General features: G+C 37.9%; 1 protein-coding gene across 1 annotated transcript in view; it reads left to right on the top strand.

Moving 5' to 3' along the window:
* Positions 1 to 3770: 3770 nt before the first annotated feature.
* CNTNAP2 (contactin associated protein 2) overlaps positions 3771 to 27570 on the top strand; it is a 1944007-nt gene continuing 1920207 nt past the window's right edge. Inside the window, exon 1 of the mRNA XM_032304549.1 lies at positions 3771 to 3968. Within this exon, the coding sequence (XP_032160440.1) occupies positions 3872 to 3968 (97 nt within the window). The 5' untranslated portion in view covers positions 3771 to 3871. The remainder of the gene's footprint in view (positions 3969 to 27570) is intronic.

Genomic DNA, 27570 nt, shown 5'->3' with positions numbered 1-27570 from the left:
ATCTGGGCACAGTTGATCAGCTCGCTTTCCAGAGGAAATTCCACTCCAAGGACCTCACCTAGAGATACACCAGTGTTTTTCCTACTGAAAAGCCCTGAATTTTCTGAGTGCTTCATTCGATAGAGTTAGTCCCTTCAAAGTGTCATTGACTCTTTTTTGCTATTTAAGTTCCAAAATTTGGGGAGGATTTTTGAGACAATGTGCCATGCAACAGATTATTTGCAGATCTCTGGGACGATAACGATGGCGATAATATTTTTTTTATTTTTGACGATATTCATTTTTGAAGCACCTATGAAGATACTAGAATGGTTACCTAGTCAACAATTACTTGAATAGATGTTAGTATCAAAGTGATGCAGATTTATTTTGATCTCTTTATTCAACCATTGGCCATCAACTCTGAGGTCGAAAGTGTTACCTCTCTTGCTGGAAGGTAAAATCCTAGCATCTAGCACAAGGCCTAGTTCAATAATAGGCAGATACTCAACAAATATTTGTGATATAAATGAATGATGAATATATTTCTAGTAAAGCAATAATTTATTCTCAATTATGGGGTCAGTTTAACATTAAAAAGGAGAGTCCAGTAATTCCTGTTGAAGAAGATGATGTGAGCAGTAGGAAATAAGGAAGGTCTATCCTTTCTTATTTTATCCCAATATAATGTAACTTGCACATCTTCTTTCCCCACACTTTTTTTTTCTTGGCAAGCTTTTGATCCACTTGCTTTTCCTATTCTCAAGCTTTGATTCACCTTATATCTAACCAAATAAACATATTTCAGACCATCATATCCTCTCTCCAACTATATCTGCAAATACACTGTAATGCGCATATTGACAATGGATCTTTGGAATAAGACAGGCCATGTTTACCATATCTAATAGACAGCTCATGAACTGTGAGTCCATTGATCGGCGTGGAGGTTTAACAGGACCTTGAAGGTTGGCAAGGCTTCAGTAATTTCATATTACTAAATAGTTACAGCCTAATAGTTACAGTCGTAATTGAATTTAAAAGAAAGTTTAACTTTAATACGTGTTGATGGAAATGATGGATTGGATAGGGGAAAAAGCTAGAATAGAATCTGAGGAATGTCTTCTCTTGCATCTATTAAAGTTCTATTTCTTTAAGTATACTGTGAATCCCAAAGCGTGTATCTAATCACACAATGAAAACAAAGGTAGTTGCATTACAAAGCATGTGACATCATTTACTTTCAAACACAGCAAAGTGCATTGAAAACAGATGATGGGCAGGTTCTTAGCTCACACTGCCATGCATTAACACTAGTACTACATAATCACAGTGGCGATGCAGGTGTTACATATATGTCATTAAGATGAGGTTTGGTTTTGTTTTTAACTCATTAAGAGAAGTGATTACTAACTGGTAGGATGCTTTTTGGTGGAAAATAAAATCACCTCGGGTATATAATTTTCTGTTACAAAACAATTCAATAGACACTTAGAGCTGGCTCTTTTTGATCGTGCCCTAAGAAATGGAATCAGTTCAATCTGTTTGACATAGCACCCATTGAAAGGCATCTGTTGAGATATGGAAATGGTACCACTTTCAATTGTTTTCTCTTTTATTAAATCATTTAAACACCACTCTCGTGGAGTGTAGTGCAATGGTTTAAAAACAGTTAAAAACTGACTTCTGAAAAGTTGTGTAACCTCACAATATTTTTTCCCTGTGACTGGTTTCTTTGAACTCTTACATATGATTGATGGCATCTCTCTACCATAGAGTTTTCGCAAGTGTTCATTGACTTTTGACAGTCTGTAGGAATCCAAATAGAAAAGGGGCATTTTATAACCCATAAGAATGCATTTACTGTATTATTTTATAGGAGGTGAATTTTACAGCATGAGTATGCAGTGTTTCCCCTGTTAGCCATCCATGTGTTTCTTCATTTTCCAGATTGTACCCAATCTTCAGTTCTTACGAGGACAAAAATATCCCTTTAAATCAATAAGAAACAAAGCTCTAATAAAGAATGCTGAATCAGGCCCCTTACCACCATACTAATTATGCAGTGAACACACAGTACTGTTTAGAGTGGACCTTTCCACGACCTAACCATAACATTAAACTCAGACTCTATTCCAGGAGTAGGCAAGTCTCCATAAAAATTTTATTTATCTTGAAAGGCAAATGCTTATTCACTGCATAACACTGGAAGACATGGTTACTCCTACTTTGTCCTCCCTAAACATCGTTAGATAGATGACCAATAATTCTGAACTGTGTCAGTAAAGTCAGTGAAAGGTTTGGTTCTGCAGAGAGCTGAGAATCCAAGTACTTTATGGAGACTGGATGGATGGAAGGAACCTGTCTGGGGAGGTGCGAGCTGGTTGGGGAGGAGGGGCTGGTGATGGTGGAGAGGGCTTGAGATTTATTATCGAAAAGGTCTAAATGTGAAAAGAAAATCTGGGTCTCTCTAGACATCCCTAATTCTTCATACTTGCAATGCATCCGACACCCTGAAGTAGTTATCCGTACGCCTGCTTATGTATTTCAGTTTTGCGTTTGGGTCTGTTTGTGAGCGTGTTTGCCTGAATGTAGTTTTCCTGGCAGCCGCGTGTGTTTGGTGTACGTGTGCATATGTGCGAGTACGAATTAATTACATATTGAAAACATCTGCATTAGCGGCGTCTGCAGTGCCCGCTGCTCCAGTCGGGATGCTGAGCTCGGTCCCTTGGTGTTAGGACCACTCGGAAGACCTGCTCGTCGGACGCCTGCTTGTGGCTCCCGGGGGGCCGGAGCTCCGGGAGCCTGTACCATCTCCATCGGAAGGGGAGGAGAGGAGGGAAAGAGGAGGCATCCGAGCGAAGGGGTTCGGTTTCCCGCAGCGGGGTGGGGGGCGGCCGGGGTTGGAGCGGGGCTCCGAGATTACCCTGCAAATCCCCAACTTCAGCACCGCCTCCCGCCCGGGGAGAGGCGCGCGCCCCCTCGCTCCGCCCCCGCCCCAGCCGATGGACCCGGGCCGGTCGCTGCCTCCTCGCTCCGGCTTCCAATCGAAGCGAGGGCAGGGCAGGAGGGTTCTGACAGCCCGAGGGGTACGGTGAGGAGGAGGTGGAGGTGGAGGAGGAGGAGCCGGGGTGGGGACTGGAGGGAGGCGAGGAGGGAGGGCTTCCCCGCCTCGCCCGCCGCCGGGGTGTGCAGGCGCTGCTGGCGGCGGCGGCGTCTCCAGCTCCGTCTCCGGCCGCTGCTGCCGCCGCTGCTGCTCGGGCGCCGGGGAGATGCCGCCCCGCGCCGCGCCGCGCTGAGGCCGTGCGTGCGCCCGCCCGCCCGCCCGCGGGGCTGCGTGCTCTCCGCGCCCCAGCCCTCCGCGCCCCAGCCCTCCGCGCCCCAGCCCTCCGCGCCAGCTGACAGGCGGCCGGGAGCCCCTCCGAGTCACGCCGCCCGGCCGCGCGGGGAGCGCTCGCCCGCAGTGCCCCCGGCGGCACCGCCGAGCCCGGCGCTCTCCCCCCTCCGCCCCTGCAGCCCCCGCTCCTCTCTCCTGCCTCCGCGCCCGGTGGTGCTTCCCCCCCCCCACCCTCCCCAGAGGGAGAGGGCGGGGTAGGTCCCCTCCTCGGCTCCCCCTCCCTTTCCTTCTTGGTTTGAATTTCTTCCCCCCGGCATTTCACTGGCTCCCGGAGCGAGAGGCAGGAGCCGCTCGGAGCGAAGAGGAAGCCTGCGCCTCCCCCGCGGCTCCCTGCCCGGCCGAACTGGAGCCTGCAGGGGTGCGGGGAGAAGAGGACGCAGCGGGAGGGGCCCGGCTCTCTCCCGCGCCGCGCACAGCCCACCTCCCCGGGAGAAGCCCACGGAGCGCCGCGTCTCCGCCACGAGCTCTCGGAGTCGCGCGACCGGCCGGCCGACGATGGTGGCGGCCCCGCGAGCCGGCTGCGGGGCAGCGCTGTCGCTCTGGATGCTCGGCAGCCTCCTCTGCAGAGCCTGGACGGCCCCGGCCGCGTCCCGTAAGTAGCCCCCCGCGAGCGCGCGCCGCGCCCCGGCGGCTCCAGTGCCGCATTGAGGTGCCACCCCGGGGGGGGGCAAGTCTGGGGCGCCTTCGCGGTTCTGGCCCCCGGGGCGCGCGGGTGTCTCCGGCGTCACGCACCGACCGCCGCTGCAGCACCGAAACTCCGAGCCCCGCGCTCCCGGCGCCCGGTGCGGTGGGATGGGGTTGGGGGGGACCGGGCTCCGGAGGCTGGTGATGCTTCTGGAAAGTTGCTCTGGGTCCTGGAGGTGCGTCGGCGACGGCTCGGTTAGAGGGAGTCGTGGGGACGACAGTCTTAGGAGTTCTTCTTCGACTTCGTGTGTTGGTCGTGGAGGGAGTTCGTGGCATTTGGCTTAGGTAGGTCAGTGCGAGAAAAGTGAAGTCAGGGAAAAAATAAGTTTCTTATTTTTATTGACGGTTTTAACTTCAATGAGCACGGATTTGGGGATGAAAGAGGGGCAGGTTTGGAGCAGTTTGGGCACGATGGACTCCTCTTAGCCACCCACCCACCTGGCCACCCCCCAACGACTTGATGGCCATTTAGTACTAACTTATCGGAATAGGAGGCGGAGGATGCAGTGTTGTAACCGAAATTGCTCTGATTCTTTGGCATTTCGGTATAATGCAGTCTAGGGTTCCGGACAGGCAGGACACACCATCAGCAGGGTAGTAATGAACGCGTTTCTTAAGAGTTCTCAGGGAAACGATGCTGTTCAATATGTTGAAGTCTATGTTTTAGCAAGCTTTTTTGAAAAGAAAAGGTGGCTCGTGGTTTCCTGTGGTCAGCAAGAGTAGAAAGACATAGGAGATTCCAGCCCACCTTCTGAATTGCTTTGGAAGTGCATAGTGTGCATGTAGAGAGGCAATGCCTAATCTCTCCTTTGGTTCACAAAGAGTTAAACGCTAGAGAGATTGCCTATGGGAATCTTAGGATAATATTCCTAAGCACATAGTGCTTGTTTATGAGAATGAGTTACTTACTAAAGAAGAATCGTGGAGATTTTAGTGTGAAAATAACTGTTTTCTATTTAGGGGGAAAAAAAAGTTTCGTGTTTTCCAGAATTCATTGTATGTGTGTATTCCTGTCTCTTTTTATGAGATCTTGGGATGCCTTGATGCATCTTAACCTATAAGTTAATACTGATGTTCTTGTTCCAGGGTCGAAATATTAATAAGAATAACCATTAAAAAAAGGACTTTATAAGTCCTGCTAAAGACTCTACTACATAGTAATGTGATGTGATGAACCAGTATTACAGTTTTGATGTATTTTCCCATGTACGGTATTTGTTTCTCTTTTCTTGCAAGATAGGAAGTCACTAAGTAGCAGTTTGTAATGGACTTGAGAAAAAATTTATAGCTTTTTCACAAGCGGATTAAACCACCAAAAAGTGATATGTTTTATATATATATATATATATATATATATATATATATATATATCGGTTTTATATATTTAAACAGAAATTATGAAGACACAATGCTCAGTATTAGTATTTATTTACATAAATACTATACATAAACTATATCCTGAGAAAAGTAATCTGATGAAATTTCAATTTCCATTTCAAGATCTAGTCATATAGAACTAATTGTCACTCTTTTCAGAAATTGAATTTATTATAAATTAAATTAATTATATTCATTGTTTAAAGGCCCTCATATCCAGGACTTTTCTTGGGTTTTATGTTGCATCTTTTTGTATACTCTAATTATAATGGATCCATCTGAAACATTTGACATGTATCAAGAATTAATAGCATACATGCAGCCACTGGGTTAATGCATTTTAAGAACAGAAAAGTTGTTTCAGAAACATATTCTTAGTTTTTGCAACTTAGAATTTGGTGATGGGGAAGAACAGAGAATATTACTTTTAAGATAGGTAATACTTACATTTGATTAAGATTTATTAGCTCTTATTCTTTATTGCTTAAATATCTAAAATGGCTTAACTAAGATGACTTTTTATTTGAGTACAAATTGTGTGACTAAAACCCAGTTTCCCTGCATCCTGAAATCGATTAAATAATAAGAATGATGTAGACTTTATTGATAAGAATAAGCTTGATATAATCAGTGCTTTAAAATTAAATTATAATTTTACACTTAATGAAAATGTTTATATTCTACATGATTCTGAAAAAGAATGATAGTTATATTCTTAATACTGAAAACAGAGGAGAAAAAAATGGTAACTACATGAATCTAAGATAATGAACAACTCAACCAGGAGAGGTCATCACAAGACAAAAAGTAGCATGAAAATCTAAAAGTAATGTTTTTATTTGGTACTCATTTAAGAAAAAAATATGATGACTATGCTAAAACTTTCTGTCCCTAAATAACTTTTTAACATGAGGGACATTTCTAGAAGATGCAGTTAATATTTTTTCATTTGATAACAGTACCATTTTAAATATATTATTTGCTTCTGGCTTATTTCTTTCTCTCTGTTATTGAAAAGTATATTAAAATGGTGTTACTGTTAACACGATGTTTTTTGCAACTAGACTAAAACGAAAGAAGCTCATTTCTGGGACTAAATAGAAACAGAATCTAATTGCATAACAGTGCAGATGAGTGGCTGCTAAGCTGATGCAGTCCTATAACCTCCCTGCTTGTGAATGCGTATATACAGGATGCACATGTGAAGTTTAAGTAGGAGATCTTACTCTTAGGAAGTTGCACTTGTTTGAACATACTTGAAAGATGCGGACAGTGCAGTTCTAAATGATGATGAGTTTGAGCTAGCATTTAATGAATTTAACTTACTCTTAAAGTATACTAAATTTTGACTTAAATAGTGCTTTCTGATAAAGTTCATTTATGCTATTTTGTATTATTTTGTATATGCATTAAACTAGGATTGCACTGACCGTCACATCTGAAAAATTTTGATTGATCAAATACTAACAAGTATGTTTCTGCATATATAAGTATATATAAATACAAATGTATATAAATACACACACACATAGTAAAATCCTTTAGATACATGTTACATAATGTATGTTTAATATAATGTATATACTATATATTTATTCTGTGTAATATATGTGTATATTTATATATTTTCTTACATGTCTTTCAAGGAGTTAAACCCGCTTAGAATTTTATAGATAGGTCTTTTCGTGTGCAATTATTTCAAGTAACTAATGCCACAATATCAAAACAGTAGTATGTTGATCTGTTTTTTTCCAATTCATATACCACTCTAAAATGTTATCTTTGAAATAATTAAAGTAAATGTAAACAATATAAATAAATACAAAAGCAAATACTATTAGTTTACACTGAGCTTAAACATAATAATGAGCTTGTCTTAATAAAATAAATTTTAATTTAAAAAATGCTTTAGGCCAGCAAAATTCATCGGCTGATAAGAGGCAGTATATTATTTACTTAAACTAAAAAGAGTGTTATTTACTTATATAAGAGAACTGCATAATCCTGATTTCTTTGTAGGTACTGATATTTAGGGAACAGGAGTTTTTGCCAAAATTTTCTCCATTAACATTGATGTTTGGCAAAACTGGCTAAAAAAGAAGGAATCCCCAAATTCAATATAGGCTTTTATTAACTTTTATACAGTTAAAAGCATATACAACATATCATTTTGAGATAAGTAACATCGAAGTTGTTGGATGCACATTATATTTTAAAATCACATTTCTATTTTCATTCTAATTTGGAGGATATTTCAAATTCTATAACTTTTTTAAGATTTTAAATCACTTGTCTTAATTATAAATTCTTCTAGAGTTAATGCCAATAAGTCTCTAAAAGTGAACTAATAAGTCTTCTTGTCTGATATATCCTTTTTATGACTGAAATATAAAGGGAATTTGATATGCAGCCCCTTATCTTGCCACTTTTTTTAATATTTAAAAAAAGATTTTATTTGTTGAAAACAATGTATAGAATAAGGAGACATTCTAAGCTCAGAAACTCTTAACTCGTCATATCTAGTGTCAAAATTCTTCATGTTTTTGTGGGGACTGATGTTGATGGGATAAAGAAATAAAACATGTAATTTCAAAATTTTCCTATATTTAATTGACTTAAGAAGTGCTTTCTTTTGTCCTTTATTGCGACTTGTGAAATTAAAGAAGAGAATACATAATTTAAATCTAAAAACTACAATGTTAGGGAAATAAAGTGGATTTCATATTTCTATGTGTATCAGTATCTGAAATTGAATGTTATCAGTATTTCTAGAGGAATACATATCTTGAGATAAGTAGCTATTAGCAAAATAAGACATTTTATAATCATGTAATATTTGACCATTGAAAGAAATTGTGTTTATTTTTGTCATTTTAATGTACAAATAATGATGAAATGATCTTCATATAGAGAACTTTCCAAATGAGAAACTTAGAATCTGAACAGAATGATAAGTTCAAACACTGGATCTCCCCATCTCCTGGGATCTGTAGAACTTGTTGTATGTTTTAGTTCTGACCAACTAAAGATGTTGGGATATAGAGGTGCTACCTCTTTTTCCAACCCAATGTTTTCTTTTATGTGGAGGAAAGTCCACTTGTAGCATTCTCAGCCTCTATCTCTGCAATTCACTTGTTCCTTCCATGTTAAGTGGAGGGACTTGCCTGCCAGGTGAGTTTGGGTTAAGGACCTAGCATAGCTGAGCACCTCCTTCTTCCTTCCAAGTTACCTGACAAAGGTATAGATTTTAACTGAAAGACATCTAAGAGTAGGTTATGCCTCTGCAGTAATGTGTGTGATAAATGGAAAGCCTTATGGTGTCTTGGTTCTTCGTATGGCTGGAAAGTTTGTTTAATTTCAGAAGTAAGCTTAATGCTTCCCATTGTTGCCACACAGCTAAGCCCTATTCAGCAATTTTTGTGTAAAGGGTGATATTTGCTCTCCACCTGTGACTCCTATTCTAATCTAGAACTCAGGCAGAAAAGAGAGTGCGATTCATTGTGCCCTGTCAAACGCAAAGGTATTAAAATGCAAGTAATAAGCTTATTTAGCATTGAACTAAATGAGCACGAGAGTATTTTGCATGTTTTAAAAACCAGCAATGAAATAACACTCATTTTTCCCTTTGATGTTAAGTCGGAGAGTTGAATTTATTCTAGGACCTCCTAGAGCCCCTCCCCCATTCATTCATTCATTCACTTATGCGTATTTCTGTTATTAGTGATATTTATTTTAGAAAGACTTTTGGAATACCATTTCTTTACCCGTGGTCAATAACATTACCATTTTAAATGCATCTTGTTTCTGGACTTTAGTGGCTGCATGTTGAACTGACCTTCCCTGTTTAAGTATCAGGGAATTTGACAGACCTTAAGTCAGTAGCTTCCTTATGTCCGTGTTCCTTCTGCACAATCATGAAGAGTTAGACATCTTGGGTCAGTTATTCTTAAAAAAAAAAAAAAAAAGTCATTAGCACTTTGAAAACAAAATTGATAATTTCCTCAATTGTAAATTTTGATAAAAAGACTCTTATAGTCTTATTTAATTCATTTTGGGGGTAGACTATTCATAAAAACAGCTTGAAGTAACTGATTTTTTTATAGCTCTCCAGATTTTAAAACCTCCCATGATAGTAGGAAATCTGGAAATAAAGATGTATTCATTGACTCTGAGTTTGCTTGCTGAAGATATCATATTTTTGGTATACAGTAAAAGTGCTGAAGGAGTATAGAAGAGCTCCTAAGGGCCATATTCTACATTTTACTTATGATTTAAGTTTGTTTGAAATATCCTCACAAACATGCATAGCGATATATTCTTTAATGTTTTCATGTTTAGGAAGGAGGTAAAACTACTTTCTGGGAATACGTTTACCAGGAAAAATGATCCCCAAACATATATTAAGTTCTCTTTCCCTTGGAATTGGTGGTCTTAGTGGTCTGGGAATGTGAATTATGGAGAGTGGCAGGGGAGATGCGACCTGCACACTGTTAGGTTCCCTAAATCTCTGTAGTGTGGTGCATCTACTCTAGAATCAAGTTATATAAAGTTTAATTAATTCACTTCTGTGCATTAGATGTCATGTCAAAAGCGCGTGTAAAAAGAAAAACTTGGCCTTGACTCCTAATTTTCTACTAACTACTATTACGATGTCAGCTATGTCATTCGATTACATTATTCTTTCAAAGAAATACAAGGAAAAAGTAAATACATACATGCTGAATTAATAAAACAGCTTATTATGAGTGAAATATCATGATTTGCCAAAGGAAATAATACACTTACCTCTAAGAATATTCTTGTAAAATAGAAGGTCCTTGTTGTTACTTGTAAATCATATAGACTCAAATGGTTATGTTGAACTTCCATAAAACATATGTTGATTAAATTGCATCACACTGTTACCTCATATTACTGGGAAACAACCTCTTAATGAGAATCAAATTATTAAGTAAACTTATAAGTAAAAATTTACCTTCATATACTTCATATATTTTTTCTGGGTATTGGGCAAAATATATGAACAGAAGAACAACATGTGAAAAAATTTCAGCCTAATTATGTCCCATGGCAAAAATGTATTTAAGAGTATCATTTGTTTAGAAGTTTTTGGTTACACATTAACAATGGTCTATGCTTCATTAAATTCCTTAATTGCTAATACATTTTAGTTCAAAATTTATAGATTTATGTAATGTATATGAAACAGTTTTGGTTCAAACAAAAATTAATATGTCTGGAAAATCATGTGTGAATATCAATTTTTCTCAGATGATTAAGTGAATATGCTAAAATTAATTATTTAACATAACCAGCCGATCTAAGAACACATAATCCTTTTTTTTTTTCTTTTCGTGTGCCCAGAGGCACGATGACCCAGGTGTCTGGTGCCATCGTCAAGGCAAATGTTGTTAATCTAGCATGATATTTTTTTTTTTTCTCAGCGAGTCTGAATATGGCCATAAAATCATCTCCTTCAACACATTGTGCCAGATAACTGTGCATAATCTCTTGAGATTTGATCTATATGTTAAAACTTAATTTTTCTGTTACTACAGAACTCATGTTCTGTAAACCATCACCAGAAGTCTCCAGCTGACTTTTGTTAGTGCTGAAACACAGTCTTCACTTAAAACCCTTGATTAATATTCAGTGTTCTCATATGAAAAGAATACTTAGGAGAATTTATTCCTGCCTCACAGAAGAATTTTTTAATGATGAGATTTCCAAAAATAAAATTTCATCATGCCTCATGTGCATCTGTAGTGTATGTGAATTTTATTCGGATACCTTAACCTAAGTAGGTGAGGGTCTTGTGGCTAGTTTAAAGCAGATGCTAGTACTGTGTGTTACATTTTTTGGCTGTCTGGAGTATGAGATTAAGAATAACCATTTTGTTACGTCAGTTGACAAGCATGATACTGTGTCCAGGGATACAGATGAGCCATATTGGGTATTTCCGTTGCTTCCGCTATTAAGAATGCAAAAACAAATAGCTCCATTCAGATATTTATACACTGATGTGTTCCTTTGTGGGGAATCTATGTCAAAGACTGGGATCCAGGAGTTTATGTATCTTTTCTTTAATGAACATTTCCTGACTGAGCTCCATACCTCTGTTATGACTCACGTGTTCACCACCAATGAATGAGCACCCTTTTCTAGAACTCTGGGCATCAGTAGACAGCATTATACTTTCACAAATATTTTGCCCTTTGATAGGAACGGTGTTTATTGAGTGTTGACTTCAGGTCAGGGGCTACTATTAAGATGCATTAACTCAGGGCACCTGGGTGGTTCAGTGGGTTAAGCCTCTGCCTTTGGCTCAGGTCCTGATCTCATGGTGCTGGGTTCGAGTCCCGCATCGGGCTCTCTGCTCAGTGGGGAGCCTGCTTCCTCCTCTCTCTGCCTGCCTCTCTGCCTACTTGTGATCTCTCTGTCAAATAAATAAAATCTTAAAAAAAAAATGCATTAACTGTTGTAGTCCTTAGAACAGTGCTCCAATTGGCAGATAAGAAAAGTGGGCAAACGGAGAAGTTAAGCGATTAACCAGGCCGTCCATACGATCTATCCCAGCGGCCTGTGCTCTTAGCCATGGCGCCACAGGCTGAGTGAGAAATACTATGCCATTGATTTCCAGTTCTCTGCCTAATATTGAATTTCAGCTTGCATCGAGGCAACATTTTATGGTTAATTAACTGCTTGTGTAGAGTTATAGTAACAAAAACCTGTTATTCTAATGTTTCTATTTCAATGATAATAACGTTAAATAATAATACATATGTCATTTATGTTCTTCCTCATCATAGTAAAGTGATTTTACAGTGTAATTCTGTCTTTTGGTACTGTTAGCATACATTAATAGTCACGTGGCGAAAATATTTATTTTAAGCTATGTAACATATTTCTGGAAATGCTTTGTCAGATATGACTAAAAGCTTTTTAAAACAGGTTGTAAGGAAATTTTGCCGTCTGTATCCAGAAGCATAAATATTATTGCCATTACTGAGTTTAAATGATGATACCCGTGTAATCTGGAACCATTATTTTCAGTATCAGTTTCACGTGATGTCTAAACTATAAAGCTTTTCTTGAGAGTCTTGTTGAGAGGAAAGCTTTGACTTTAATGGCAGTGGGAAAGTATTTATCTCACAAATACTTGTCATTTCTACTGCTTAAATATTTCTTGTATCTATTCCCTGCTCTCATTCCCATCACCACAGCTCCCGTGATGATTTTCAGCATTTCCTCTCTGGACGTTAAGTTGGTAAGCTCCCAGAATGCCCCCTTGCTTCCAGCTCTCTCCTACTTGACCCTCGATGACACACATCTTCTCATCGTAGCCGACTTCCCTGGTTCTTGCCTAACTAATCCTTTGATGTGATCTCCCCTGGCCCACATGTGCACCCCATGACCTCCCCAGACTGAAATCCTGGCATTTCCTCCTGTACAACAGGCTCTTCCCAGTCATGTTTCTCTTATGTGTTCTCACTTCCATTCTCTCCTTCTGGAACCTTTTTCTATTTCATCTATGCTGATTTTGGGGAAACTCATTTATGGTGCAAGCCTCAGAACTCTGGAGCATATGGGAGATGCTATCACCTCCCTTTGGTGATTTGGTATCATCACAAGTAAAATTGTAGGAAAATAATAAGCATTTTTTTTTGCTATCTGGACTGACCAGGAGTGATGACAAATAATGCAAGTCATCGTCAATTATCTGATGATAGAGTAAGAAATGATCCCGAATTACTGACAATAGAAGAAAGGCAAGAAATCCACTCTGAAAGCATAAAACACAGATACTTGCCATCATTTATACATGAATATTAATCAGTTGTTTCAAGGGAAATAATGAAACCATGCCTTGAGAGCTCTGTAATTTCCCAAACCTTTTTCCTGCATGGCTCTATTTTGTAACATTTTCTGTACTTCACTTAAGCCATATCATTGGTCAGACTCCTCAGAAGTCAAGGCTGACTGCCCTTTTCAAAATACGTTGTTTCAAAGAAATACCTGTAATCTGCATGCAAATCAAAGACAGGTGTCAACAAAATAATTATTGTGCCTCACAGGTACTTGAAATAGAGTGCTTAAGATGTCAAAAAATCTTGTAAATGATAGAGGTAGTTGTAGAGAAAGTTGATAATTATATATATTTAGTGTATAATAATCTTAGCATATTAGTTGATTTTGTCAAAGTTGGTATGGAATGTCAGTGAATTTCATTTTGATTTTTAACATAACAAAAATATCCTTTGGCAAGTACCAAAATAGGCACTTATATTTTGTTTATACTTTTAACTCCCTTCATCCCTACATTGGAAACTTTGTTCATGCTGTACTGCAACTTTAAATTATCCCCAGGCTATGAGATCCTTTTCTTTTCAAAGCCCTCCATTCCTGCGAAGGCTGTTCCCAACTGTGTATCTTTCACTGTGACTCCCCCTAGCTTTGCCTTTTAATAACAGAAGTTACTCCCTTCCTCTCTTTTCTCTTACCTTCATGGTCACAGCCTACATTTTGTACTTAGGTTAACAGGTATAAAGGTGTGGTTGTATTAAAGAAACTAGACTTCTGTAATCATCTTTTCTTTTACCGGGCACTGTACTAGTTGCATTGAACTCGCTGCATAAAATTAGTCAATTACCTCTTTGCTAGAAAGCTCAAAGCATCAGGATGCTCAAAAATTTGAAAGCTCACTGGTTTCGTTTTTTTATATAGTTCTTACTTTGATCAAGTTCTACTGACATAAAATCTATATCTTCACAAATTCTGGCTATTAGCTGTAGTTGGGCTTTTAAGGTAATAAAGCTTAATATTTACCTGATATTCTATTGCCATATAATATTTGGAGACAGATACCATAGTATGATTAAAGATAATTTTAATATTAATCACTGTTTTTATAGATGGCTAATTAATATGTCAAAGATGAATATGTCCATTAAGAGAAAAGACTATACATGAGCAGCATTAAATAAATATAATCAAATTGAATTGAAATGGATTAGTTATATAAGAGCTGTATATAAATTGTGCATATAGCTAGGTTGTAGCTAAAAGTACAGCTGTCTTTTCTTAGTTGTATTTTTATAGCAAAAATCTATAAATCAGAAGTAATCAGAAGTAATATGATTTTAATATAATATTAGTTATAATAAAGTTTCTCTGTAAAGGTAATCATCATATTATAAGAATACTAAGAAATGACATGTCTGTATGAATCAAAACAAAAATGATTATTTCAGAGCACTGTCATTCATAAGGAACAGGGATATTAAAGTTATTTTAAAGGGTAGTTTGAACCTATTTGCTCAATGTGAAAGGCAACACATTCTTGAATTATCTGTTCTTTGCCCAAAGTATATTATGAGTGTATATAACTGCAATTTGATTAGTTTTCATATGGTGAAGAACGTGGCTTCATGTTATATAATTACTGTATACAATCATCTGAGGGCTTTAGTTTTACAGAGATTATATAATCACCCAAAATATAAATTTTGGAATTTAAAATGTGTTATTCCTGCACATTTTCAGATGATACATGGTGAAATTAGAGTACCGTATCCACTTTTATTTTTTATTTTTATTTTTTTTAAGATTTTTATTTACTTACTGATAGAGATCACAAGTAGGCAGAGAGGCAGGCAGAGAGAGAGGGGAAAGCAGGCTCCCTGCTGAGCAGAGAGCCCGACGTGGGGCTCGATCCCAGGACCCTGAGATCACGACCCAAGCCAAAGGCAGAGGCCGAACCCACTGAGCCACCCTGGCACCCCCCACATTTCCACTTTTAAAAAGAGATTTCAGAATCTTGTAAAGAAAAATGACATTGTTCTTTTATCAAATTGGCACCCATAGAGCTTTTTGTAAAAGGCTCTCAGATCTGTTGTTTGTTCATTTATATGTCTATAATTACAGTATTTAGAGCATCTCACACTGAGTTTGTTTCTACGTATTGAACTTTCAAATGACAGATGCACCAGTGCCAAAGACAAACCATGTCAAGCGACAGAGGTTTCTGCCTTCCTGAAGTTGACGATAGTTGGGACAACAGTTGCCTAAGAAATTGTGACAGTTGGACTACTCAGTAGCGTGCTAAAGACCAGTATGTTTGGGAAAAATTAGTGACCTGGGTCTGGAGCTGAAATGATTTCTCATTATTTTATTTACTGTAGTATTCTATGCTTCCACATCACACATTAAGTTTCCAAAACTTTAGTCGGAAAAAAATGCCACCCAATAATTCGCTTCTGTAAGTCCCACATCCTCTGCAGGGTCTCTTAACTCTTATTTCAAAATTATTTTAACTGTAATATTTCACCCTAGCACATTACCTCAGATCCCCCTTATATATATTGGGCATGTTAAAATTTAAATTAAAATTATAAATCATCTCTGCTGGTCCAGGAGTAAATTTATCAGCAGGTGATTAAGGTCCTTCCCATTATGACATTTTAGCTGAAAGTTAAAGGATAAGAAGGAAGTATCCAAGAAAAAAGAAGGGGAAGAATGTTCCAGCCAGAAGATGACAGCTATACCATTCTGACATTGGCTAAGTTTAGACTTCACTCTGCTGGTGAGGTATTAGGTTGTTTTGGAATAAGTCTTTTTGTAAAACATGCAAAAAGAAAGTTTTGGAAGAGTAAAGGCACTGCTTAATATTTTATCAGCAAATAGAAAATAAGGCTTTATTGATTGAAAATACAGACAATAAGTATTTATTGTCATTAAACACAGAATAACTTATGTTTTACCAGTTTTGTTAAAAATAAGCATTGAAGAAACCTTACATTCCATGGATCAACTTTACTATGTAGCAAGTCGACTGTCTAGAATAAAAAGTGTCTGAATTGCAGCACATAGGATACACAACATAGATTTGGGTATAGGGCAGGGATAAGTGTTTTCCTAAAAATTGCTATTTTATTTATTTAATTAATTTTTAAAAAGATTTTATTTATTTATTTGAGAGAGAGAGGGAGAGAGAGAGTGTGCACACAGGAGAAGGGAGAAGGTCAGAAGGAGAAGCCGACTTCCTGTGGAGCTGGAGCCGGATGTGGGACTCCATCCAGGAACTCCAGGATCATGACCTGAGCCCAAGGCAGTGGCCTAACCCACTGAGCCACCCAGGCAACCCAAAAGTTGCTATTTTAAAGTCCTTGAAAGATTTTGGAAAATGATGTTTGTTTCTGTTTTGTTTTTTGTTTGTTTCTTTGTAGGGATCTTTGATCATATGGACCAGAAGTAGTTGTGGTCTATTTTGGTTCCACCTAAAATGGCAAATTTGGTTAGTCAAACTTCACAAAAGAAACAAGACATCAGAATAGTATATGCGAGGGTTTTATGTATATGTTTATTTATTATCCGTGACAGGATGTCTCTAGTTTCTTTTTTTTTTTTTTAAAGATTTTATTTATTTATTTGACAGACAGAGATCACAAGTAGGCAGACAGGCAGGCAGAGAGAGAAGGGGAAGCAGGCTCCCTGCTGAGCAGAGAGCCCGATGTGGGGCTCGATCCCAGGACCCTGGGATCATGACCTGAGCCGAAGGCAGAGGCTTTTTCCTCTGAGCCACCCAGGCGCCCCGGATGTCTCTAGTTTCAAAGCCAGTCTCCACCCACCCGTTCCACCCACCCATCTCCGGTCTGGTAACCATCAGTTTTTTCTCCATAGTCAATATCTGTTTCTTGGTTTGTCTCTGTCCCTCTTTTTTTATTCCTTTGTTCATTTGTTCCATTCCTTAAATTACACATATGAGTGAAGTCATATGGTATTTGTCTTTCTCTGGCTGACCTATTTCACTTAGCAGAATACTGTGTTGCTCCGTCCATGTTACTGCAAATGGTGAGATTGTATTATTTTTTATGGCAGAGTAATACTCCTTTGTGTGTGTGTGTGTGTGTGTGTGTGTGTGTGTGTGTGTGTGTACACACACATACCACTTCTTTATCCATTCGTCTATTGATGGACGCTTGGACTGCTTCCTTAATTTGGCTCTTGTAGATGATGCTGCTGCAAACATGGGGATGTGTATACCCTTTCAAATTAGTGTTTTATATTCTTTGGGTAAATACCTGGTAGTGTGATTATTGTATCATAGGGTAGCTCTATTTTTAACTTTCTGAGGAACCTCCATACTGTTCTTCATAGGGGCCGTGCCCTATGCATTCCCACCAATAGTGCAAGAGAGTTCCTTTTCCTCCACATCCTTTCCAACACTTGTTTCTTCTGTTGTTGATTTTAGTCATTCTGACATGTGCGATGTGATATCTCATTGTACTTTTGATTTGCATTTCCCGGATGATAAGTGATGTTGAGCATCTTGTCATGTGTCTGTGGGGGCCTCTGGATGTCTTCGATGGAGAAATGTCTGTTCATGTCTCAGGCATTTATTTTATAATGTAGTTGGGAAGCTGACACTTATATTTGGAAAAATTAGCAAAGATAAGATTGGAATATTATCTAATTTCCACATAATATATATGTTAATGGCTAAAAAATGAGCTAATGATATAGTTTAAATGTATTGACTTAATTGAAAGAAATAATGCATATGCAATCTATATTAATTTAGAATTTTTTATTAATGTGTAACAGTGTATATATAATGTATTCTATACACAAAGATGTTAATATTTGAGTCATTTATTTTAAAAGTAAATTAATGTTACAAAGTATGGTGAAATTATTAGAACAGCACAAAATTATTTAGTGGAGCCTCTCTTACAATGTAATAGGTATTCAATTACCTTATTCACAAATGTTTCTGGAAAACCAAAACATTTGCAAATTAGAGAGCTTGTGGGCATGAGGAACATATCCAAAAGCGTAAACATTTTTACTCTTAACTTTTCAGCCATATGTGCAGATGGTATAAAGCTTGTTTTCTGAAATATGATGGAAAGTATAAAAAGAAATTTGACAATTTTTTTTCATTTTTGAATTTGACTATCCAAATAACTGGAAAGCTGAGAAATCAAACAGTGAATATTGTTTTAAGTCCCTGAGAATCAGTGCCCACGATTGTTGGGGGTTCAGCTGAAATTGTTTATAAACTTTTTTGTTTTATTAATGAAAATGTTTGAGTGTCTATTAAAAATTGATTACTGTGATAAGCTCTGAAGATTACAAAACAGACTTTGAACACAGGATCTTTGTCTTAAAGAGTTTTATAATCTCCAGGAAGGTAGAAAATATTTATAATGTAAAATTTAATAAAAGCAACTTTACCTATTAAAAAAGCTCTGTGATTTCCCTGCAAAGAAGGCCCAGGCAAAATTAGCAATTACATTTTGCTACATAGATAATGAAGGCATGAATTGTAAAATGATAGGACCATAAACATGATGGGGAAAGTTGGTCACTGGAAAATTATATTCAGAGGCATAGTCTCGGTCCCTCTAAGTGGCTCCTAGTGAGTTCTTGTTCTATATTCTGGGGCTCAGAAGACCCCTCAGGCCCATTTATTAGACTATACTGGGCCCTGCTTTGCAGCCAGACTGAGCTGGTCAATGACTTTATTTGTCAGTTCCTGTCTGAGATTGGCAAAGTATATTTATCTTCACAGTTTCCAAATTCCTGGCCATGAAGACTTAAAGACTCAGTATATAGTCAGTGAATCTACAAAACGTTTATTTCTTCCCCTTCTGAAATTTCGAATATTCTTTTCAGTAAAGGGAGGAGGACTTACGTGTTCAGTTTTCCTGAAAGTGAAAAACTTTTCAAAAACCTTTTTCTAGGGCATTAAGTACTAATTAATAGTGGCCATCACTGGAGCTGGTAGGAATTTCGTGTATAAGAAGCAGAAACTTGGGGCGCCTGCGTGGCTCAGTGGGTTGCAGCCTCTGCCTTTCGCTCAGGTCATGATCCCAGGATCCTGGGATCGAGCCCCACATCGGGCTCTCTGCTCAGCAGGGAGCCTGCTTCCTCCTCTCTCTGCCTACTTGTGATCTCTGTCTGTCATATAAATAAATAAAATCTTTTTTTAAAAAAGCAGAAACTCTATAGAGCACACTTCTCACCCGATAATATGAACATGAACCATCTGGCAGGCTCTGGCTAGTGGAACTGGGTGAAAACTAAGATGTGGCATTCCTAAAATCGCTCACATGATGCTGATGCAGAGAGTGGTTTGTGGACCATAAATTGACTAGGAAGAAATTATTTTATTTAATTTTTTTAAGATTTTTTTATTTGACAGAGAAGCACAAGGGGGAGCAGCAGGCAGAGGGAGAGGGAGAAGCAGACTCCCCACTGAGCAGGGAGCCTGACATTGGGCTCGATCCTGGGTCCCTGGGATCATGACCTGAGCTGAAGGCAGACGCTTAACCATCTGAGCCACCCAGGCGCCCGAGTAGAAAGATTTTAAACTTGGAATCAGTATGGAGAGATACCATAACAAATTTTCTTGCTTATTTGAAAAACAATGTGCAAGTATTATATCAGATTCTTAAATAGTTTGGGTGCAAACAGAAGACACAATGTTGTAGTCTGTGATATAGTTTGGGGAAAAACATGCAAAAAGATGTAGATACTGTGCTATAGTTACATAGTTTTGAACAATTTATATAATTTTTTCTAAATGTCAGTTTCGTATTTTTGGTATTAGAGAATTGAACTAGATTATCTCTAAAGTCCATTATGGTTTAAAAAAAAATCTATCATTCTAGTCTTGTAGGCTTCACAATCTTAGGACAAAATAGCATCTCTTCTAACCTCTGTCCTTTTTTTTTTTTTTTTTTTATAATCTTTAACAGGATCTTTGGGATAGAGTCTCAAAAGCGTTTCTGAAGTATAAATAATATGATGTATTTAAAGTGGTTAACAAATTGCCTTACTGATAAAAAGTGCTCAATTGATATAAGTTTTAGTAATATTATTATGAATTTTAGAAAAAGAAAATCCTAGAAAGCAAGGTAACCTGTCCCAGGACATACATCTTTCTAGAGTTAGGCTAAATGATACTCTAATCACAAAATAGCTATGCAAAGCCAGGCATCATCACAGACTATCACAAAGGGATAAATAATAATTGCATTTCTCTTAAGACTGGTAGGATTCTACCAAAATAAATCTAATCCCAATTACCAAAATAATCTGGCCTCATGTCTGATAGAGAGAGTGTGTGTGTGTGTGTGTGTGTGTGTATGCACTCCTTTTTTTTCTAACAATATAATAAGAATATTGGCTTACTAATCTCCAAATTGTACAGTGTGATGTCACTTTTGTAAAATACAGTTCGTTTACTGACATAAAATTGTTTCTTATTTCAATTTATAAACAGAAAAACATGTTTTTGTACCTGAGTAAATAGAAAAAGTTCTGATAAAGTGAGCAAGATTGATCAGTGTCCTCTGTGCTCTTCTTAATCGTAACTGAGTGTGATTTTTTACAACATGTAACACTTGAAATTACTATGTAGGCGTGATAGATAGCTGCCAATAGTCTTGTTTTCCTACCATAAACTGCATGGCATTTATGCCAATATGGTGAGTTTTTCCACTTAAAACAGTCAGGTCTGTCTTTCCTATAAAATCGACTGACAAGGGACCACGAAGCATTACTATTAACATATTTTGTATCTTGGATTATCTTCAAGGCTGTGAATGTCAGGGACCGGTTACTGTGGGGACATTAGCACCGGCACTGTTGCTTTATTTAGGTCTAGGCATTTCAGTGTTTAGGGGATGTTGGAATGGGTTCTGAGGGTTGTAGGAAGGAAGTTCATACTGTGCTCTCCCACAGGATTTGATTCCACAGAAATACAGCGTTGGTTCATTTGGTCTGGTTTGGTTGCAGATTTTCGTTTTCTGGTTTGTTTGTTTGTTTTGAAATCAGACAGGTCCTCTGGAGGAACATTAATAATATCCACGTGCACTAATTTCCTAAACTTGGGAGCAGGTGGATGCAGTTGAGAAGCTCACACTTGTTTATCCTGCAGGCCAGCACTTTCATTTAATATCCAGCAGTCTGATTTCAACTGTTGGGTGTGCATCAATTTACATGACTGTGGTCTGCTTGACTCATGATTCATGGTGAATTTATATGAACCCCATTAAAATGAGCAGGTGAAACATTTTAGTACTACGCTGTATGATTTAAGGTAAAATTACTCTACGTGACTCTTTCTCATCCTGGAATTTACAAGTGATATGATAGGAAAATCAAATTTTTAAACTTGAAATGGTGAAAATGTTAGATACAAGTTCAAGCAATCTGTACCAATTACCTCGTTACTCCTTTGTGTTAGGGATTTCCTGACTTTATGAACTTGGAGCATCCTTTATCAGGTCTTGTACCGGCACAACTAATATATTTCTACAGTCTGTAGTATGAATGTTACATTTTGATTTGCTGGAAACTTTGTTCTTTTTTTTTTAAGATGAACTAGTAAATAATTGAATACTTTTCAATCATGAAATTGCTCTAAAGTAAAATTTTAAACATTCTTTCAGTCCATAACCTATGGTTCTGGAAAAGGTAATATATTATTTAAATACTTCCACACAAAGATGGGAATGTTTCATTCATCTTCAAGAGCATAGTGTTTTGTTTTTCCCTTAAAATGTTTTAGCTTTTTTTTTTTTTAAGTTTCAAGTTTTTATTTAAATTCCAGTTGTTAACATACAATGTAATGTTGGTTTCAGGATTATAACTTAATGATTCATCACTTACATACAATAACCAGTGCTCATCACAAGTGCCCTCTTTAATGTCCAACACCCAATTAGTCCGTCTCCCACCCACCTCCCACAAGCAACCCTCAGTTTGTTCTGTTTAGTTAAGAGTCTGTTTTATGCTTTACCTCTTTTTTTCTCTTTGTTCATCTTTTTGTTTCTTAAATTCCACATATGAGTGAAGTCATATGGTATTTGCCTTTGACTGACCTATTTCACTTAGCGTAATATACTCTAGCAGCATCCGTATCATTGCATATGGCAAGATTGCATTCTTTTTGATTGTTCATCCTTTTCATCTTCTGTTACACATAAATACTTAGTACTTGGAAGAAGAATGTGAGCCTCTTGCTTACTCTGTACCATTAAAATACTAATCGAAGTCATTTTGAAGTTGTCATTGAGAGTCTAGAAAAGATGAAAATATATATGATTTTGTTAAAAATAAAGCTTCAAATTTTACAGAAACACTCATGGAAGAGTTTTTTGCGAGAAAAAAAAAATGACAGTTTTTGTGTACCATAACTTAGTTTGTGAAAAGATAGGACCAAGGATTTTTTTTTTTAAAACATGTAATTACAATTTAAATTTAGCAATTTTAAATGAAATTGAAATTTAAAAGTAAATTGTAAAAATTGAGGAAAGATCAGAATATACCTAAATACATAATTCCTTAAAAGTTTACTAAAAGATTATCTAGTAATTTCTTCATAAACACCATAGTTCACTATATTAATAGTGAGGAATCTTCTTTTGCAAATTATGCTTACATTTTTTTCAGTGAAATTTTGTTTTTATGAAATATAGCCCTTGCATAATATAGAGCGAAAGACTGATATGTGGCATAATTTAAGAAAAATCATCCTAGGAGAATGAACATTCTCAAGTTTTTAAACTGTAAAACTTTAGCTGTAAATTCATGACAAATGTCACATTGTCATTTTAGCATTTTTCTTCTGGGAATTCTATGAGAGAATAGGTGTGAAATGGTATTTTCCAACTTTCTTTACTCTGAAAAATATAATTATTTTGTGCATTGAATTTTGAAATGGTGTGGAAGGTCTGAGGGATGCAGAAATGTTAGTAGCCCGCTTTAATTTTATTTATTGGGTACATTCATGTTTCCATCGCAAAGTTTTTTAGTCACTTGATTTTTCCTATTGATTGTTTTCTTGCTAATACTGAGAGCTTAATTTGTTACTATGTAATTCTCATAAAAGTGATCTCGTGAAGCTGCTATTAACTTTTTAAAAAAAATTTATTTATTTATTAGAGAGAGAATGTTTGGGCATAAGTGGGGAAAGGGGTAGACCAAGAAGAGGAAGGAGAAGACGACTCCCCACTAAGCAGGGAGCCTGGCATGGAGCTTGATCCCAGGACCTTGGGATCATGACCTGAACTGAAGGAAGATGCTTAACCATCTGAGCCACCACCCGGGGGCCCCTGATATTTCTTTATAAATAAAACTCACCTTATTGAAGTGACATAAAACAAAAACAAAAACAAAAACACTTTAAAAAGCACATTTGTGAATACCTTACCTATCCGATGCCTTCTTAACCCAAATACACTGTAAAAATATCCTGAACATGTAGGGATGTGACTGTACACATTTATTAGATATACAATTTGATTATTATTTCAGTCACCAAACAGGTCTGTGGAGCTGCCTTTTCAGCAGTAAATGTCTTAAGACCACTGCAGTGTGCTATTTCATCCAATTGATGCCGAAATTCTATTTGACCATTGTCTTTTAAATTAAAAAAGACTTCTCCATCATTAAGAAAGATCAGCATATGTCTTCCTGTATTTGGAGGATTAAATTTATATTGCAACAAAACTCTGCACACTTAGAGTTTCTTTTGGACTTATAATTCATTTTCTTTAAAATTCCATGAGTGGCATTTGAATTTTTCATTTCTACCAATGCATACATTTCATCCAGTCTGTCAGTTATTTTTAAAATATTGATTTGTTGTATAAATGTAATAGATTTTTTGTTAGCCACAGATCCAACTAAAGGAGTCTATTAAAGAAGTCTGTGGAATTAGAAATGTTTTTAATGTCCACAAACATCCATTGTCTCATTTGTAACAAAATTATAATCATACCTACTCAAATTTGTGAAGAAGAAGAAATGAGATGACATATATTCAGTGAATGGCACAATGTAGGTATTTAGTAAATGTCCATTTCCTTTTCATAATATTTGTGTAAAATTAATATGTAACTCACAAATGGTTTTAGGGATTTAACTTTCTGAATGGCTCTAGCCCTTTGTTGGAATGTCTGCCCATTCTGTCCCTCTTTCAGATCCAACGCGTTCACTCCTGTCTTCCAACCACTCTTTAATTTAGTCGACTGCCAGCTTTGTTTCAGAGTACACCTAAGTAGGTGAGCTTTTTCTATTGCTGAAGAAAAACCCATTCCAAAAATTCGGCTTGTAGACAACTCACTACAGAAAATGAACTAGAAAAGAGAACGTGAGACATTCCCTGTGATGTCAAAGGATAGATAAAGAAGTAGAGGGTTCTGGTACAGATCCAGGATTGATGGCCAGGACCACTTCCTGTTCAATGACTCGAGACGCTGACATGATCTTTCGCCGTCATGCGTGGAAAGGGGAATCATATCAAGAAGGAGATTTGGCAAAGGAAAGTGACAACAGTATTGAATTCCTTGACAAAGTGGACCAGTATGCTTTTGCCGTATTTAAACCTCCCTCTCCCTTCCATCCCTCCTCTTTGACTCCTCTTAAAAGTTGTTTCGAAAAGGATCTCCAGTGCCCTCATTTGGCCCTCACCATATTTACTGCACCAGTTTGGTGTCATACTTCTGTCCTGAAGTGTCTAAGGTCTGTGGTGACTGAAGTTTCAGAACCATGTCATTGGGATCTAGGAAATAATTGGGTAGCTGGCAGGACAGAGTTTTGAAATAGTATTCTCATTTATGGACTCTTACCATTCCTATCAATTAAGATACCCGTTTCCTCAGGTGTTTTCGTTTGGGGATGGGAACTCTGAAGGACCAGTAACCTCTTCCATTAAGTTTCCCTTGGATACTTAATAAAAACTATGATTTCAGTTCTTGGCAGGGGCAAGCAGTATTTTGTTGCTGAGGAATCTTCATTTAAATCACCTCATGTGGCTTTTTCTTTACATCAGCAATAACTGAGGGGAGGAAAGGAAGATTGGTAGTTCCTTTCTCTTCTCCTTCATGAAGAGAGTCTCCAAGAAAGCAGGACCAAAGAGCATTTTGGAATCTGCTGGGGTGTTTTTCTTGGTTATAACGCAGAGCCTGGTGACTATAGACCTGGACAGTGTGGAGCCTAGAATCGCTACCTTTGGCAATCAGCGTGTCAGCCCTACCCCCACACAATTTCCCACCCGCCAATGTCTACGAGATTCAAGCAGATGAAAAATCTGTCTAGAAATATCTGAGTCTATAACCTAAACTAGACTTTGAATATGAATTCCAAGTATATGATATAGTTTTAATATGCAGTAAGTTTCCACATACAGCTACCGTGTACATGGAGGAAAGAAAGAGGGTCATCAACATGAGTGTTCACTACTTCAGAAAATCTCAAATAATGGTGTTTGAATGGCAGAACAACACCTCGCTCAGTCTGCCTTTGATGCTGTTCTAACCGTGGTGGTTCTAGGTATAAGTGAAACACCGGACTGTTATGTCTTCCAGTATGATAGTCCTTAGGTATTTCCATGTTGAAATATATACTGTCAGTATAAATCACTTCCCTTTTTTTTTTTTTAAGATTTTATCTGTTTATTTGACAGACAAAGATCATAAGTAGGCAGAGAAGCAGGCAAAGGGGGGGCGGGAAGCAGGCCTCCCGCTGTGCAGAGAGCCCGATGCGGGGCTCCATCCCAGGACCTCGGGACCATGACCGGAGCCAAAGGCAGAGGCTTTAACCCACTGAGCCACCCAGGCGCCCCAATCACTTTCGTTTCTTATATTAAAATGATTCATGTATAAATTTTGCACCTAGGTAGATTGTATTTTAATGACTTGTATTTCCAGTTTATAAAAAGGGAATTAAATATTTATTTACACAAATGAGACATTGGACTTGCTAAGGTTAAGAACCATTGTTCTAGGCACCACTGTCACTACTATTTACCCTTTATGCATTAGTTTCTTATTTACAGGCTAAGGGACTATTTTGACTTAATACTCTTTAGTTGAAGGGGTGTAACTCTCAGTGCAAAAGGAATTGGTTTGAAATGGAGTATAGGGATAGGAGCGTTTCCTTGCCAAGAGGTGGCTTTCATCGAGGTTTTATTTATTTATTTTAAAGACTTAGTTATTTTAGAAAGAGTGAGCAAATGTGGGAAGGAGGAGAGAGAGAGAGAATCCACAAGCAGACCCCCTGCTAAGGACAGAGCCTGATGCGGGATTCAGTCCCGGGACCCTGAGACCAGGAACTGAACCAAAAGTCAAGAGTTAGAAACTCAACTGACTGAGCCACCCAAGTGCCCATTTCCTAGGGGTTTTAAAGGATAGCCATTGTTATGCCCAAGTTTTCGTGTCCGAGAGACCACCAAGGAGCCAACACCGATGCAATCACACGAGGGTTTATTTGACAAACTAAAGGTTGGGCCCAAGTCTACCCAACACAGCAGAGTAGGGACTTGGACCCCAATGCTAGTTAAGGCAGGGGTTTTTATGGGTCATTATAAGAGGCTGGGGGTAGGGAGGGGAGAAGTTTCAGACTTTTCTGCAGTAAGCTGATTAGCTGCTACCAGGCTGTTTACAGGGTTAGGTATAGCAGTTTTTCCTGGAAGTGTTTACAGGGTTAGGTATTCCTGTTACTAAAGCAGGGTGGGGGTCCCTGGAACTAAAATAAAGTAGGGAAAAGTTCAGCCCTTGGTCACAGGGACCTGAGATGGCTGCCAGAGCTAAGATGGCTGTACCTGTGCTAATTTTCTCGGCCTCGACACCATCTGCCCTTGGGCTAACCACAGACAAGCTAATTTGTTGTGAAACACTGAGAGATACAGTTTTCATTTACTTATAAAGGTAGTATTTGTGTATAAGTCTTGTGTATTTAAAAACAATTATATCACTAAAACCTTTTGATTCATTTGTGAATTCTTCTAGAATTATAAGACCATGCATTTCCAGAAAACTCAACCTGAATGTTTTTCGGTCACATTACATGGTTTTCTTTTAAGCATTAAAAATACAATACTGAGGACTATTCATGGATTTCAATAATCTGACTTTCCCTTTATTTTATAATTTATTAGCCATTATGAAAATTTCACTACTGTTGCATCTTACAAATTCATGTAAGACTTGTGTGTCATTCCATAGTGGAAAATTAGAAGTCCGTGTAACATGTGACTCAGGGTGAGGTTATAAAAGAAGTTTAGCGGAGATGGTTAATGGCTTACATTCTCCAAGTCACTGTTCCTAAATAGTGTGGTT

Source organism: Mustela erminea, chromosome 11, assembly GCF_009829155.1.
Source record: "Mustela erminea isolate mMusErm1 chromosome 11, mMusErm1.Pri, whole genome shotgun sequence".
NCBI lineage: Eukaryota > Metazoa > Chordata > Mammalia > Carnivora > Mustelidae > Mustela > Mustela erminea.
The sequence above is the reverse complement of the archived record's forward strand: the minus strand, read 5'-3'. Positions and strand labels throughout refer to the sequence as shown.